This window comes from Bos grunniens, chromosome 10 (genome assembly GCF_055505025.1).
Source record: "Bos grunniens cultivar Pamir isolate PY7600 chromosome 10, Bosgru_T2T1.0, whole genome shotgun sequence".
Classification (NCBI taxonomy): domain Eukaryota; kingdom Metazoa; phylum Chordata; class Mammalia; order Artiodactyla; family Bovidae; genus Bos; species Bos grunniens.
In genome coordinates, this window is record NC_141174.1 from 93452978 (window position 1) to 93469774 (window position 16797).

At 48.8% G+C, this 16797-nt stretch overlaps 1 protein-coding gene across 2 annotated transcripts; it reads left to right on the forward strand.

The window, feature by feature from the left end:
* Window positions 1–6651: 6651 nt before the first annotated feature.
* On the forward strand, window positions 6652–13744 carry OTP (orthopedia homeobox). 2 transcript variants are annotated; one of them, XM_086323167.1, is made up of 2 exons: window positions 6652–7483; window positions 13132–13744. In XM_086323167.1, exons 1-2 carry the CDS (start codon window positions 6767–6769, stop codon window positions 13660–13662), a joined length of 1248 nt encoding a protein of 415 aa, XP_086179293.1. In that variant the 5' UTR covers window positions 6652–6766; the 3' UTR covers window positions 13663–13744. The 2 variants fall into 2 exon arrangements, with proteins under 2 accessions (XP_086179293.1, XP_086179292.1); XM_086323166.1 differs by lacking the exon at window positions 13132–13744 and adding an exon at window positions 7572–7972.
* Window positions 13745–16797: the final 3053 nt, after the last annotated feature.

Here is a 16797-nt window from a genome sequence, read left to right on the forward strand (position 1 = left end):
CCTAACTGAATAGCTGATATATGATTATTCATCCTGAGTAAATAGAAATCAGAAAAGCAGCGAACTTAACACATAACAAAATCTCTATGTCACTTATTATATTCCGTGTGGCTAATTGGGGCCATTAGAATTGCAGGGCTAAATAAAGGCGGGATAGAGGAGATACGGAGTCAGGCGGGCGGGACTGATCCGTCATTGTTTTGTGCCGAGTGTTCTGCGTTGAGGACTGCGAATGTTAGTTGTTGGAAGGCAGAGATTGAAACAATAAGCAAGGGACCCACTCCAGCGCCCACGAAGAGTCATCAGGTGGACTGCATGGCTGTAGTTTGCAAACTCGAATGTATGGGAAACTTAACTGCGGTGGAAAAAATATATATATATGTTGAGGTCGAGTATCGCCACGGGCTTCTGGGAAGGGTAGGAAACCAGACTCTGGCGGCGGGTTTTCGCTCCTCCGCCCCCTTGGCACAACCCCGAGATTTCGGGTGCGCAGGCAATGGACACAGACTGCTCGCACAAACGCCCGCACAAGTACACGCGTCACGCGCACGCAGCTCCGGCTCCCTGCGCCTAAATAATAATAATAAATAAAGTCTAGAGTGTGGATCTTTGGCTTCTAGCTTCTGAGCTGGAGCAAGGATTTTTTTTGGCCACGAGCTCCGCGGCGACATCAGTGGGAAAAAACCCTGGCTGAGAGAGGCCGGGAGTCCCTGCTCTCCCAAAGCAGAAAGGACTGGAGGATGCACTTGGGGGCCGGGCCCAGACCTGTTCGGCTAGGGGTTGAAGGCGCGCATTTAGCCCCTGGAGAAAGAACCGAGGACAAACCGAGGGCCCTTTCCCAGCGGCCGGACAGGAGTGCTGAAAGCCTCTTTGGCTATGGCCTCTTTTGCTGGGGACCTCGATAGTGTTCTTTTATGCAGAGAAGTGTGGAAGCACCTGTCACCCCTTCCCAGACACTTGGCGGCCCTCCCAGGTCCTTTTCCTTCCACTCACCCCATCCTCCCATCGACTGCCCCCAGATGAGACATACATCCAGCCATCCTAAACCGTAGTGTGCGCCACTGACCCCTTTCCGGGACGGGGTGGGGTGGTAAGGGTGAGTCCTGGGGAATTTGAAAGTTGTGGGAGAAAGTGGTTACCCTTCTTTCCAGCGCAGTGGACTTGAGACCTTTCTGTTTTTTTCCTCGGGTATTTGCCCCCCACTCTTTATTCTGTTTGAAGTTTTAAGGTAGAACGCCATCTGACTTGCCATCGCGCTTGGGTTATTGCATATCTGGAAAAGTAAACAGGAGTGTTCAAGTCACTTGATTTGTTTTCTGTAAGCAAATAATACCCAAAAGCATGGCTGTAATTTACCACGAATTAAAATTGATTCTTTTCATCAGGCAAGAAAATAGGAAAATGTGAGATCGTTAATTATTGAGGGAGGCGCTCCTCATTAAAGGGAACAATGTTACAATTCAGCATTTAATAGCAGGAATGTGAATAATAACGCGCCGTATTTCAGCCCACTGTCTGCAAAAAAAAAGAGAGAGTAGTTTACAAACAGCCCAAGCAACCGAAAGTTACATTTAATAAACACCCAAGGCTTCTGTAAGTGGAAAAAGCAATTAGGGCTCTGGGCACACTACCCATTTCTTCAGGAGCATCTGGTATATATTTTTATTCTCTCTCTCTAGGTCTCTACAAAGGATTCGCAATGAACGCGGAAATATAATTAGAGAGAAAATCAGAATTACAAACCTAATCAGCATAAATCCATCATTAAAGCACTTGCTGCCTGGATCTCCCATACCATCCCACCCCTCTATCCAGTCACACTCTATTCCTAAATCTTGCTCTGGACCAGGATGGGAAAGTAGAAGGAAAGGCACCAATTTTGTAGTTGCTGTATTGGTAGTTTACATAATCAACCTTTGAGGTTTTGTTTTCTTAAATATATACACACACACATATCCCTGAAAACCACCTTCTTTCAAAACTACAAAGTTCTCTGGTTGTGTCCCAGCGCGTGGCCCAGCGAGAGCTGGATTGGATTCCCTGGCCTTTAAATGCTCTTTGTGCTTCGTTAAAAAGAAGAAGCGGGGAAAAAAAAAGAAAGAAAAAAATGATTTCCCTGTGCATCGCCCCTTGGCAGGCTCTTGTACAAAATTCAATCTCTATTTTTTATGAGAAGTAAACTGTCTAAATAAATTTTATTAGGGGCAACCAATATATTTTCTGGTAGTTCCCTTTGTTCCACTTCTACGTGTGTGTAACAATCTAAAACCTATTTATTGAGGAAAAATCACTGGATCCGTCATAGAAAATCCTTTTACTTTGCTTTGAAGTGATTTCTGAAGACATTCTTGTCATTCCGAAGATTTGGGGGCCATTGGGCTAAAGCCTCGCCTTGTTAGGGACTTCAGTTCCCATGATCATGTGGGAAATGCCTTAAATTATCAATAGCAATGGGCCTGACCGGCACTTTCCCCGCTGCCCGAGGAACGTGGGAAGATGACGGAGAATAAAACTCTGGTAAATACATCTCAGGAGCTGCCCAGGTGGATTCAGACATTGGCCAAACGAAACGAGCTGCAGAGAGGGAACCGAGAGCGGGGGCGAGCATTTTACGTCCAGACTATTGTCATTTTCCTCGCCACGCCTGCTGGCAGCCGACTGCTGACTCGCCGGCCAGCCCCAGCTTGTTCCCTCCCCACCTCGACGCCCCCACACCATCCAGTCACCCCCTCCCACTCTCAGATTTCCCTTTCTTTTTTTTTTTTTTTCGCCTTTCCTTTTTCCCTCTCCCCCCAACCCCCACCATCAGATGCTTATGCTCTGAAGTCTTGGAAGAAATGATTTAGTTTGTTTATACTGCTATAAAAATCAAGACCAATAGAAAAGTCATAAAATGAAGCGGGCTATCAATCACGCCGCAACATTGTTATTCAGCGGTTACTAACAGAGATGGATAATCCTTTGATTTCGTCCCATTGTTATTACTCTGATGTGTCTTCACATTAACTGTTACACATTTATTTATCGACCTGAAAGATGCAACAAAACAGAATATACGAGCGTGTGCGTGTGGGAGAAAGCTGCACGACCCGCGGCTGTTCTGGGCGGCTGTGGGACGAGGCCCCGAGCGCCGCTGTGCACACCTGTGTAGGGCCCGCGCCCTCTCCTGCCTCCCCAGGTGGCAGCTTCTCCTCCCGCCCCCAGGCAGGGTGCGGAGCCGCGGGGTGCCGGCTTCCGAGGACCCGCCGGTGTGAAGGAGCGGGGTGCCTCCGCCAGGCCTCGTCCCTAACCCTGACACTTCTGCCCACCTCTGCCCCCGCGTCCTCGGCCACCCCCGAGCCCCACCCAGGTGGGCACAAACCCCCTCCCAGTCCCCGGGGACGTGCTGCCAGGTGCGCATTCGGGAGCCGGGTCCAGGGAGTTAGTCGCCGGGTTCCGGGCCGCTAGCCTCCCTCTTAGAGCGCGCGCCAGGCTCTGCAGCTTCTAAATTTGGCGTTTCGTTGGGGAAGGGGAAGCTTTTATAGAAAGGACTCTGCTTTAGGTCTAGGTATTCGCCTCTCAAACAAAGCTTTTCTAGAAAGGACTTTAGGCAAAAGGCGAACACCCTCGCGGCCCCTAATCGCGCCGCCGCAGCTCGGGCTCCGCCAAGCCGCAGCCCGCGGTCCCGGCGCCCCAGTCCCGTTTAGGCCGCTTTGGCAGCAGCTTCCGCGACGATCGCGGAAGCTCGGCCCGGCCCCGAGCTTCCGGAGAAGCGATCTCCGCTGCTCGGAAGGAACCGATGTGGCTGATGCCGGACACTCACACTTGTGTGTGGATGTGCGCGCGCGCGCACGTGTGTGTGTGCATGGGAGGAGTGGAATGGGCTGCAGGAGAGAAGAGAAAGCAAAACTGCCCCAGAGTTCGCCTTGCAGCCTCCTTTGTCTACTTGCTCGGTCCCTGTCATACACATAGCTAAGGACACAAGCGCGCGCAACCGCAAGCGCGCGCGCGCGCACACACACACACGCGCGCGCGCACACACACAATTCCTCTCGCATCTGCTCTCAGGCAGCATTTCCAATGTTTTGTGTTAAGTCAATTGGACGGCGAACAAAAAAAGCCATTTGCTTGGTATTATTTAAAACAGACTTCATAGGGCCACCCTTTTGTGGAAGCTTTATTTGCACTAAATGAATAATCTTAATTGCATCACTCTCGAATTAAAAATCAATGTTAATCAAGTTGAGAGTAGTAAATATCAGTTTTCATTGTGCCTGGGAAGAGGGCATTTTTCTTGTGTTGCAAATAAAAATACAAGTCAAATAACTTTAAAAGGGCATTATGTTCTGCTACAAATACAATTGAAACGGATTGTTTAGGAGCAGATCAGAAACGGTACAGAATTTTGCACTTAATTTCCTCAGTTATCATTTACAATAAGAACCTCTGGTCTTGACAGCCAAGTCTAAACAGTAGTAAATTAGTACAAATTTATACTGATTTTACTCTAATAATAGTAATAAAAGCTTATAGATTTGGCACTAATTACATAAATGCCTAATGATCTTGAAAATTACTCTGGTTAGAAATATATTACTAATCTAAACTTTGTTGTTGGCTGGCTCTGAAAAATCAGAACATTAGAAATGGTTCGCTTCACTTGTGCAAAGCACTTTAAATTGTTCAAGGAGTTTAACACATTCGAGAGGAAAATAAAGAGCATTTAATTTTATTTACAGCCTAAAGTGGAGTTGGGAGACGTACTGAACTTAGAAACTTTGACCAAAGGAGCAGGTTGTGGGCCAGGATGCCAGCGTAGGCTGGCTGAGAAGCTGGATCCGGGCGTAGGAGGTGCAAAGTGCAAAAAAGACACCACGCTCGGGTCCACGAAGTAGACCTCGGGGCCTGGAAGAGCGGAGGGCCGGCGGGCGCGGGGCGGGGTGGGGGGTGGGGTGGGGAGAGGGGCGGAGGAGGAAGTCGGGTACTGTTGTGCGCTCAAGCCATGACCCGAAAATGGGATTCTGTAGGCCCGGGGTCCCAGCCAGGGCGTCTGGACAGTAGGTGCAGGCCTGCTGGGCGGCAGCGAAATATAGGCGCGGTCTGGAGGGCGCCGTGCCTTGTTGTGCTCGGATTGTCAGGCCTGCGCCAGCAGCAGGCCACTGTTGCCCAGCGCGCAGGCCAGGGCTACTCCCGGGTCACCAAGGGGTTATGCCCTGCTCTGTCCCCTGCCCTACCTCTGCCCCCGGGAAGATCCTAGCTCAGAGGCACAGAGCTGCGCCTTTGGAGCGACCTGGGCGGGACCAGAAGGAAAGGTGTGCCTGGAGAAAAATCTCAGGGAAAAACTACCGTAGGTCGGGCCCAGAAGCGAGGCCGAGGCGGCCGCCGCTGCTTTAGCAGCTGCTCGGGGCTGGAGCAGCCCGGGCTGCGGCCGCCGCCTCCTCGGGCGGGCGCGGGCGGGCGGGCGGAGTGGGGGACTCTCCGGGCGCTGACATTTGCAGGCTGCCCTCCTGATTGGTCCCCTCGCCGAGCTGCTCACGGGTTCATTCAACTGTTAAGCACCTCCCCGTCTCTCTAAAGGACATTATAATGCAAGAAGCCCCCTTTTTAACCACAAACCGAATTTTCTTTCATTTAGGTGATCTATATATATCTATATCGTATAGCTTATAGCTTATATCTATTTTAAATAACTTAAAGCCGCTAAAATTTGGGGGGGAACAGCTTTCGCCCTGGAGCGGTGCGCGATGCTGTCTCACGCCGACCTCCTGGACGCCAGGCTAGGTGAGTGCGCGCCTCTCGCCCGGGCAGCCAGGAGAAGCCCGGGCAGGAAATTGTCAATTTGTTCCTTATTTTACCTTAATGTGCCCTAAATGGACTAATTTCTTTAAAAGTAATTGTGCTGCATTAAAGTTTAATTTAATTTAACATCGTCTTAAAAAAAAATCTATGGAATATGTAGATTCAAAGGAATTGGGTGATGTTACTTTTTGTTTTTCTTATTTTTTCACTTCCTCCCTCCCCCTTATTATTGTTTTTATTTTTTTGAAGGGGCGATCTACCCCGTGATAATTTGTTTGGAGGCGTTTTCTCTCTCTCTCTCTCTCTCTCTTTTCCCCTCCTGTTTACCTTAATTTCAGATTTCTTTCTTATCTTTTTCCCTCTCTTTCTCTCTCCCCATACCTGTTTCTGCTGCTCGTTTAACTATGGTTGAATTTGTAAAACTCAGTCTTAAAGGAGAAGCCACTGCAATAGAAGCAATTTACTAAGTGTACTCACTGAGAAAGGAGAAAAGCCAGATTCATCCTCGCAGGCATCCGGCCTGCAAAGGGAGTCGGCATTGCCAATCAATGGCTGAGAGGAACGTACCCTTTATATCTCCGGAAAGAAAAGTTGAATTCTCTAAAGTTTGATTCACTGTTATGTCTAGAGACTTTACTTGAGTTTTCTTAAAGATGTCTGGGTTACTGGGCTCTGGGTTTCCGGTTTGGGAATCTTTGGTGATGGATGTGACTCCATTTTCCAAACACTTTCTCTGATTTGAGGGGGAGGCGGGGCTGATTTGGGTTGATTTCAGGGGGTGGAAAGCTTGGAAACTTACTCATTTTCCGAAAGTGAGAGGGAATCGGCTGAGGGTCAGAGGTAGAGTTTCTCAGGCTGCCTAAGCGCAGGTGGGGCAGCAACGGAGAAAATTGTTTAATTTTCTTTCTTTTCTTCCCCCCTCCCCCCACCCCCCGCTCGGTTCTAGGATAAGCTCTGGAGTTCCTAGAACGCCGTGGGGGTACGGTTCATGAAAGGGTCTCCGAGGCATGTTTCATTGCCGGGACTAGGAATGTTTCATTGTGGGAGAGACGAAAGCATGTGTTGTTTACTAAGGGACCCCGCTGCGGAGAGAAGGGAAAAGGCCGGGAGACGGTCTTGCAACCTGGCAGTCCAGATCCTGGGGCCCCAGGCTGAGCACCCCGGGAGATTGCTCCGTAGGGCGACCGTGGGCGCAGAGGGAGCCGAGCACGGGGCTGGAAAAGGACCACGCGGGGCGTACAGTCCCTCCTGGAATGGCCAGAGCAGTAGTGACCGCCATCCCCTTGCCTCCTCAGGTATGAAAGATGCCGCCGAGCTTCTGGGCCACCGGGAGGCGGTGAAGTGTAGGCTGGGCGTAGGGGGCTCTGACCCCGGGGGCCACCCGGGGGACCTAGCGCCCAACTCCGACCCAGTCGAGGGAGCCACTCTGCTGCCTGGGGAGGACATCACCACAGTGGGCTCTACGCCGGCCTCGCTGGCGGTGAGCGCTAAGGACCCGGACAAGCAGCCGGGGCCCCAGGGCGGCCCGAACCCCAGCCAAGCCGGTCAGCAGCAGGGCCAACAGAAGCAAAAGCGCCATCGGACGCGCTTCACCCCTGCTCAGCTCAACGAACTGGAGAGGAGCTTCGCCAAGACTCACTACCCCGACATCTTCATGCGGGAGGAGCTGGCACTTCGTATTGGGCTGACCGAGTCCCGAGTGCAGGTACGCTGGGCTTGGGCGCCAGGGAAGAAGACAAGGAGGGCGTGGGAGGAATTAGGCAAAGGAAGCAGGGTCTTTTCTTCCCTTTCAGGGATCCTGGGCTAAGCTTTCCTGGGTGAAGTTAGCTCCTCTGCCCGCGAATTGGCCCCATCGATGGGCAGACAGTGCCCCCATCTCCTGCCAGTATAACCACATTTCCGCGGAAACTCCTCCAAAGCGAAGCCGGCGTCATTCGATTGCTAGGTCTCTTCCTTCCTCCCGAGAAGGAAATCTGCGGGTCTTCCACCTTCCGTGTCTCCTAGGCGGCGTTTTAACCCCCGCGGGCAATTCCACCCCAGCTCCCGTTATAGACAAGTATGTCATTACCCCCTAATGAGTTTGTGTCGTGTCTGGATAAATGGGAGAATGCATCATACAATACAGAAAACACGAAAAAGGAGAAAATAAGGCGAAGTGGGCGCCTTTCAGAAAAGATCCACACCTGGGTTTTCCTGCATATCACACTCCTGCCGCGCTCAGGCAAAATACCCTCTAGCTTCGATGCTTATAAAGGCTTCGAATCTGGTGGCCTACCAGTGCGCTGGGGGAGCTGGAGCGATCCCCCACAGCCTGAGTCCTGGTTTCCCCTAAAGTAACTTGGGCAGTGTGGGGGGGGGGGGAAGGGAGGAGGAAATAAGGGCTTTCTGGTATAGCTACCCGATTTGAAGAAAGGACACTTAGGTCAGAAAAGATTGACCAGTAGTAAACAAAATCATTACTGACCCCTTGTTGTTTCTAGTCCAACCACCCTCCAAGTTGTAAATTATATATAACTTACAAACCACACCTGTAACTTTTCTGAAAATTGGGGTATAAAAGTATAAGTCCGATGAATCTCAGATTTTTTCCACTTTTTAGAAGAATGAAAACATTATATCAAATATTTTATGGATAGGTGCTGGAGGTGAAATTCCAAGAGGGGCGGTTAGACTTGAGCTATCCAGGGTGCTGAAAACCTTTCTAGCCTGTCCTCGACAGGGTCTTTTCTGTTCCTTATCCTGTGTCAATCTCAGCTCTAGCTGCTATCAAAAATGTTAAAGATCTCCGTTTTACAAATTTTAAACATCAAAGTTTAAAGGTCTCAGTTACTTTACATTTGATCTAAAAGTCAAAAGTGTTCATAATCACAGTGTTGAATTTTTCTGTCTCCATTCAGCATTTTAAAGACTGTCTAACCTTCTATTTTAAACAGTCAGCAAATAAATGTCATTGGGGACTTAAGGTGGTCAAGTTAATAAAGGGTATAACACACTATATTAACATTTTTACTCAGTGTAAATCTGGTGGTTTCTTTAGTGAACTCTGGAAGCCCTGAACCATGGGCCACTGAAATTAAGCATCAGAGGCACGTTAATTGCATTGTACAGATATATATTATTAGTGCTCTTAAGCTTTTTTTTTTTTAAACTTGCTCCTCTTTTAAATCTGAAATTGAGTTCATACCTTAACAGAAATATACAATTTCAATATTTTCATTACTGTTACTGATAGTATTGGCTTGTTAAAATCCTGTCGGTTCAAAATTCATACATTTTTTTCACTCAAGAGAAATACTATATAATAATTTTTAAGGACTAAAATGCTGTTGCTTAACCTAGGCTTACTAGTAATTAGTTTGAATTAAAATATAACTTAGAATCACAAATAAAATATAATTGGACAACTGACTTTATGAAAAAAGAAAATGAGGTCTATTAAACTTTATTAGGTCTTCCAAAGGTTAATGGCAGTGATTCTTTTAATATAAGAAGTTATAAATGAAATAAAGCACAAACTATGTAATAGAAACAGTTATTTTTAAGAAGTACACAAAAGAATAATCAAGAAGGATAGAGACAGAGTACTTTAATTCTTCTAGCATAATGTTCAACCAAAGATAATAGCTTGATGCTGCTGATAGGAAAAATTTAATAGAATGGTAATTTCAATATTTTTAAAAATAATGTTCCATAGTTTAAAAAGTAATCAGATCAACATAACCTTCTTAATTAACATTTCAAAATGATTAACATTATGTAATGTAATGCAAAAATAATTTATGTAAAATGTATTTACTTCACAATTCACTGTATCTTTGCTCCTTGACCAAATTCAAATTAAGTAGTAATTGGTTTATGTTCTTATATGATGAGTACTTCATAGTTTTCTTTATAGTTAACAGATTGCCACAAATTCTTTTCAGTATGTGGGCCACTGCTCTGATTAAAAATGATCTAAACATTTAATTTATTGCAATTGTATGTTTTTAAAGATACTTTTTGATTCAGACTAAATGATCCAATATACTTATTTTTATCTATATCTGCCATATATCATCCTTTTAAGTATTTATTAAAGCACCTCTACTCACACGGAGGCCAATTCCATGTCTGATATCGCTCCTCTTTTCTGGCTAGTGTAATAAAACCATTCCTTTTATAGCATGCCATTATTAGAAACCAATTTCAGAATTATTTATAACCTGGAATGGCTTATTAAGCAGCAATGCGAGAATCATGCAAATTATGCGATCAAATGCAATATAATAAGCATAATCATTAGTCTCTAGCACGGATTAATTAACTTTCAATATTTTATTTACATAAAAACCAAATCAGTGAAATAACTTCTGCACAGTCAGGCTTGCCTTTCAATATTTTATACGAACAAAAATAATGTGCTGTAATTCCATTGACCGTGTCCCCCAGAATGGCCCTGTCACCTGCCACATCTTAATAGGGGGACAAGCCGAGAGTATTTTCTAGTTTTCTAATGGAATGAGAAATTGCATTTTCTTCCTCTCCCAGCACTATTAAAGTGTAATGAATTCGGCCCAGAGTTCACGGCTGGCTGATCGAAATGAACCTGAGATCTAGGCTTTAATACAGCTCCCCAGATTTCCTCCCAAATCTTCACATTAATCATTTGCTGGATTCCAATGAGATCTTCATAAAGCATTTGCTTCGAGGGGGGGAAAAAGTAATATTCTCTCTTTCTCCTCTCTTTCTCTATTTCTGAGCCATTTATAGGTGGGGAATTAAACGGGCTATATATTTTAAAATACATTTACAGTATGTCTATATTACTGTAACAGCAGATATCATGAAAGTGGATTTTTAAATTCCAACCTCCATTAGATTCTCACTGTTGTATTAAGCATCTTCTGAGAAGAGCTGCATTTCAAACTGAGTACAAAGTTGGCTGTGGCTGCGGTTAATATATTTCCTGGAGTTGTCATCTGTGCATTCTCAAAATCTCCCTTAGGTTTTACCTGCATTTTAATCCGTCATGCTCTAGTTTTCAAGTGGAAACATTCACATTTTAAAAACATATGCATCATACCTTGGAACGGAGGTGCTCAGACCCCATGCAGATTTTTTTTTCCCCAATCCCAGTAAGCCATGAAACATAAAAAATTTTGTAGCCATCATTTGACTACTAACCCTCAAACATAATTGAGCACAATTTTTTGATTATTTCTACAATATTTAGTTCTTCAACAGCTGTTCTTTTCCGCTTGTGCCTGAGATTCAGAAATCTTTCTGGCAGGCATGTTTTCTACTGAGATTCTTCTGGGCAATTCCTCCCCACTTTCTTCTGTTTCTTTCCCCACTCTCCACACCATGCCCACCGCAAACAGTCAGACATTTCAGAAGTCACTGACATTTGCAGGGTTCTGGGAACCGGTCTTTAATCTATAGATACCTTTCGAAATATACCTGGGTGCAGAATGTGAGGTATGCGGACCATTTTGGTCACAGACACCGTCCTGTCTAGGGCTCCACCTGGTCCAGCCTTGAATGGATAATGCAAAGCGACCTGTGGCAGTCAGTCTCCTAGAGGTGCTTTCCTGGGCTCCTGTGGGTTACTCTCTGCTAACAGCTCAATCCTCGGCCTGCTGCCGCATTGATCCCAGTCTCTTATCTAGGGCCCTGCTGCCTCGTTTAATCCACTGCGCCACCAGCTCGAGGGGTTTTAACAGGGAAAGGACCCTGCATCTTTACCCAATCTGGACACTACAGTAGGCAAAAACATGGAAAATGAGGTAGAAACCAGAAGAGATGAAGTGGTGGGTGATGATGCATGTATGGTAGAAAAGCCAGGGCCAGCCCAAAGGCTGAAAAGAATTCTAGATTGCAGGGCTCTTCATATTGGTAAATGGAGAGTGTAGCTCCACTTGCTTGGGCGTGTATAACTGGTTTACTGGGAAAGGGGATCAGGTACTCCCATACTTGTGATAGTTTGCAGAATAAACACTAAAGAGTTTGGATTAACGCATGACCTTACAGTGGTCAAGTTGCATTGACCAAATTAAATTATGAGAAAATTCAATCAGTACCTAAGCTGTGTCCCACATCATTTATATTTATGCATATAAACCTCCAGCTGACTATATGTTGAACTGCAAGCCTGCCAAATGGACAGGCTGGCTTAAAAAAAAAAAATCAAATTTAAACATGGGGTGAGGGGAAGTTTTCCTGGTCAGGCAGTTTACTTGATGTCTTTTGGGAAGAACCTTTCCTTCCCCTGTGGTAGTGAATTTGACATTGACAGGCAAATTTGTCTTATAAAGTCTGAACTTTCAGGGTCTACTGTTAAGAAAAAACTAATAGGAAGATTATTTTCATTTGGAGTATATTTTATCAAACACGTCTCCTTTAAAAAGACATCTGGGTTTGTCTGAGCAAAATTAAATTTGATTCATAGGTAGTGTGAGCTTTAAACTTGACTTCCTTTGGTTTGTAGTAGTCAGAAGATTTGCTTTTAATTTATAGATGAAATGAGGCGGGGTGGGGGTGGGGTTGAGGGAACTGGAGGCTTTGTTATTTGGGATCCTCAGTAAATTCTTGGAAATAATAGATTTGAAAGCCCTGAGGCTTAGGGCTCTAGCAGCGGGTTCCAGCACACCTGCACAACCCAGATAAAGGTACCCTTAGAGGGGCTTGAGCACGAGGCACGGACTTGCGGCAGTAGTACCAGTCGCTACGAATCAGGAGTCACTGTGGTGACCCAAACTACACCGTAGCTCAGTGGCGCTTGCTTTCCCACATGGATCACTATGTTAAGCTCTCCGCTCCGTCATCCGTGGCGTTAGGGGTTTTCTTTTGTCTTTCGATTTTGAAACCGGCTTTGTCATCCACAGCTCTTCATCAATTTCCAAATTTCCAGCGTTTCTGAAAATTCTATACCCCATCATTGTTAATGGCACGCTATTAGGCCACACGGGTACACATGTTTATCTTCATTTGTACACCTGTGGGTCCAGGTTTGACAACATGCCTGCCTGCAGACCAGTGCGTCTGAGCGGCTCGCAGAATATGCCGGCGCGCAGGGGCGTGGTGAATACTGCGTGTGGTGTCTGTCTGCTCGGTGTGTAAGTGCTCCCGGGCACGGTCACTCAGTTCTCCTGGAGTTGGCGCCCGGTGGAGGCCCGGGGCGCCGGTTGCCTAGGGCTGGTGGAGAACCAGGGTCCCCGGCGGCGTGTGGGGGCGCGCCGGGCCGATGGCACGTGTTCGGCCTGGGGCCGAGGGGGTGGACCTGCCGCGGGTTTCTCGGGCTCGGGTCCCCGACGCTCCTGGCCGGCCCGCGGGCTAACAGCGCCCTGTGTGTTTCCCCACCCCCGTCCGCTCCAGGTCTGGTTCCAGAACCGGCGCGCTAAGTGGAAGAAGCGCAAGAAGACCACCAACGTGTTCCGCGCGCCGGGCACGCTGCTGCCCACGCCAGGCCTGCCCCAGTTCCCGTCGGCTGCCGCCGCCGCCGCCGCCGCCATGGGCGACAGCCTGTGCTCTTTCCATGCCAACGACACCCGCTGGGCGGCGGCCGCCATGCCGGGCGTGTCGCAGCTGCCGCTGCCGCCGGCGCTGGGCAGGCAGCAAGCCATGGCGCAGTCGCTGTCCCAGTGCAGCCTGGCGGCCGGGCCGCCGCCCAACTCCATGGGCCTGTCCAACAGCTTGGCGGGCTCCAATGGCGCGGGGCTGCAGTCGCATCTCTACCAGCCCGCCTTCCCCGGCATGGTGCCCGCCTCCCTCCCCGGCCCCAGCAACGTCTCCGGCTCGCCCCAGCTCTGCAGCTCCCCGGACAGCAGCGACGTGTGGCGGGGCACGAGCATCGCCTCCCTCCGCCGCAAGGCGCTAGAGCACACAGTCTCCATGAGCTTCACTTAATACCGCCGCGCCCGGCCCGCTCCGCCCCCTGCACCGCCCCCCGGTCCGCCCCGAGGCCCCGGCGGCGCGCGCCCGGGCCCCCCGCTCCCTGCCCCGGCCCTCGCCCGGGCGCCCTGCCCCGTTCTCCCGCCGCGGCCCCAGCCCCGGCGCCCTGCTCCCTCCCCGCCCGGCCTCCACCACGTCTCGTCCGGCCCTTCCTTCCCTCTGTCCTCCACTCTCCCGGGCTCACCCCGAGCCTCGGCCCGCGAGGCCTCCCTCCCGCCTGATTCCGCTCCCCGCACCCTCCCCGCCGCACCCCACCCGCCTCACCTGGCCCCTCCCTCCGCCCAGTCGCGAGCGCCCGGCCCCACGCCTCCCCGCGCCCCGCCGCCTCCCGCACTCGCCGTGCTCGCGCCCTCCGCCTGGCCTTCCGACGGGCGGCTTGCCCACCCACACTTTCTCCACGACGCCTGCGGCCCCCTCGCCCCGCGCCTCGCCCCTGGTCCCTTCTTGCCCAGCTCCTCACGCCCCCGCCTCCCGCGCCCTGCCGAAAGCATCCTTCCCGCCATTTTACTTAGCAGGGAGTAGACTCAGGATATGAAATCAGATACCAGTGGACTGGTTTGTGGGCAGAAACACACACACCCGCACTCTCGCTCACTCTCAGACACTACACACGCGCGCGCACACACTCATACACAGTGCACCTAGGTCACACACGGACGTGTTCAAGGGACAGCACAATGTTAGGATTTTTGTCTAAAAGGAGGGCAAGCATCTACTACCAACCGCCTCATCTGAGGGCCTAACTGATTACAATTTGATTTATCCCTGTATTCTTGCACCGAACTCCTTTCTTTCTTCTCCCACTAGCCGTTCCTTGCCTTGTCCATCCAGTCACATACCTGCAGCCGTGTATTGGCTTGCAAGAGAACGTTTCTGTTTCATCTTACTTTTATTTTCTTAAGTACAACTATGTGAGGGTATTGAGGGAAGGCTTCTCAGGAGGAACATGTCAGTGGATTGGGTGGCTGGAAGTAGACTAAAGCAGTCATGTGATGAAGAGGTGATCTTACCCATTTTGATAAATGTCTTTATGAGAAAGAATAAAAGAAACACGTAAGAAAATTTTCCTTTTGTAAAAGCAAAAGCCACATCTTTTTTTCTGGATCCTTCAGGACTGGGGTTGGTTTGCTTCCTTTTTTCCGTTTCTCTCTCCTCGCGCTGCTCTGTGCCCTTGGTTGTTTTGTGGTCGTCCTGTCTTTCCTCGTGCCCCTCGGCCACTGCCCTGGCCCCTGCCGGCTGCCGAAGGGTGCACTCAGGCATCTACAACCCTGCAACTTTGTACAGAGAAACGCAATCAGCTCTTTCTGCATGTGCTGGTCAAATCCAAACCCAGAGAACAGAAGCGCTTTCGAAGAATGAACAAACATGTGAAATAGGATGTTTTGTGTAGATAAAGCATTCTTGTTACATACTGGTCAATTTGTGATATGTTTTAACTTATTGTCTGTGCTTATTTATGGAATTTGGTTTTCTTAATAAATGTTTGAGCTAATATAAAGCATATTATTTGACTTTTCCGAACAAGTTTATATCAAGTTAAATGTAAATGGATAAAATAAAATCATTTTCAGTATGTGATACGGAGAATGATGGGTTTTGGTGTCAGTTCGAATGACAGAAGGGTCTCGTGGGGGGAAGGGAAGAGAACTTTTCTAAGAGGTTCTCGGTGCCCAGTTGGCGGGATCCCCGCGTCTGAGACTCGTCTGCTCTTCGGTGGGCCTGGGTTCAGTTCCTAGGTCGCACCGCACCCTAGGCAGGACGCACGGATACAGCGTCCCCGCCGGCAGGCCTAGCCTGCAGTCCCCGGGTACGCAGGCCGGAAGTGAGAAGCCGCGGGGCGATCGCCTCACGCGAGCTCGAGGCCTCGCGAGGCTTCAGGTCGACCCCTGCCTCTGAGCCCGAGATGGGCCTCCGGGCGCAGCTGCCCGCACTTAACGCAGGGCCCGAGAGTCGACAAGCTTCTCGCGTGAACGGTCTCTACCGGACAAAGCAGCGGACGGGAGCCCTCGTCGTCGGGCTGCGTCTGGAAGCACCACGGTGACGGAAGCGTGGAGAGCTCCGGAGCTCTTCCTTCTGGCGTCTGCCCCAAGGTACCCGGTGGACTAGAGAGGCCCGGGGCCCTTCCCCGGGGGCCTAGGCTTCGAGGCCGTCCGAAGGAGGCGGCCGGTCCCCTCCGTGTCGGGGGTCCAGGCGAGGCCTCAGACACCTGGGGCTCCAGATGGGGGCACGTCGTCGGGAGAAGGGTGTCCGGGGCGCCCTGGCTGCGGATCAGGGCCTCTCAGGCCTTCCCTGGTTTATACTGGGTTTGCTTTAGTTTTCTGAGGATCCATGCTTGGGTCGAGCTAACCTCACATTTCGCCACGTGTTCAGCGCACGTCCCCACACTAACTGGTAGTGAAAAATTGCTGCAGTTTGTTTGCGGTAGAATGAGGCAGAAGGTTTCGGGTTTTTTTTTTTTTAAACTTGAAGGCAAATCGGTATCGCAGGCTTCCTTTGGAAGACTAACCAAAATCAATCTTGTGGTTTGAAATTTAACGGTCATTATAGGCATTAAAATGCACCCTTTCCCATGGGAAGATTTCTAATTTAGTTGCCGCAGAATGGAAACCCTAAAAACTCCCTTGTCCTAGAACACAATTTCAAACCGTTGGGCTAGGTGTGAGCTTAGGGCCCTGTTGTAATTTGTTACTCAACTGAGAGAACACAATGGGATCTCCTGGAAGGTGAGGACAAAAAGGCATGGTTTTCTATGATAATGAAAAATCATTGGTTCATGTTATCTTAAGAATTTTAACTAAAGGGGTTCACACAATATTTCACTTCTACATTTTCTAAAGGGTATATAATGTTAGAGGGTATTTCTAAAGGGTATTTAATATAATGTTAAAATATTAAAGAAGATAAAAACAGGCTCATGTGGGATTTCATATAAAAATGGAACAGTTTTATATTTTAGAACTCATCTTAGATTTTAAGTGTGATAACCAAATTTCTAAAATATCTGTATATGAAAAATACTTTTCCTTGCTTTTGCTTTTTGTCATATTCTCCGTTGGCTTGGTGCTTTTTTTTTTAAGGTGAATTTGTGGA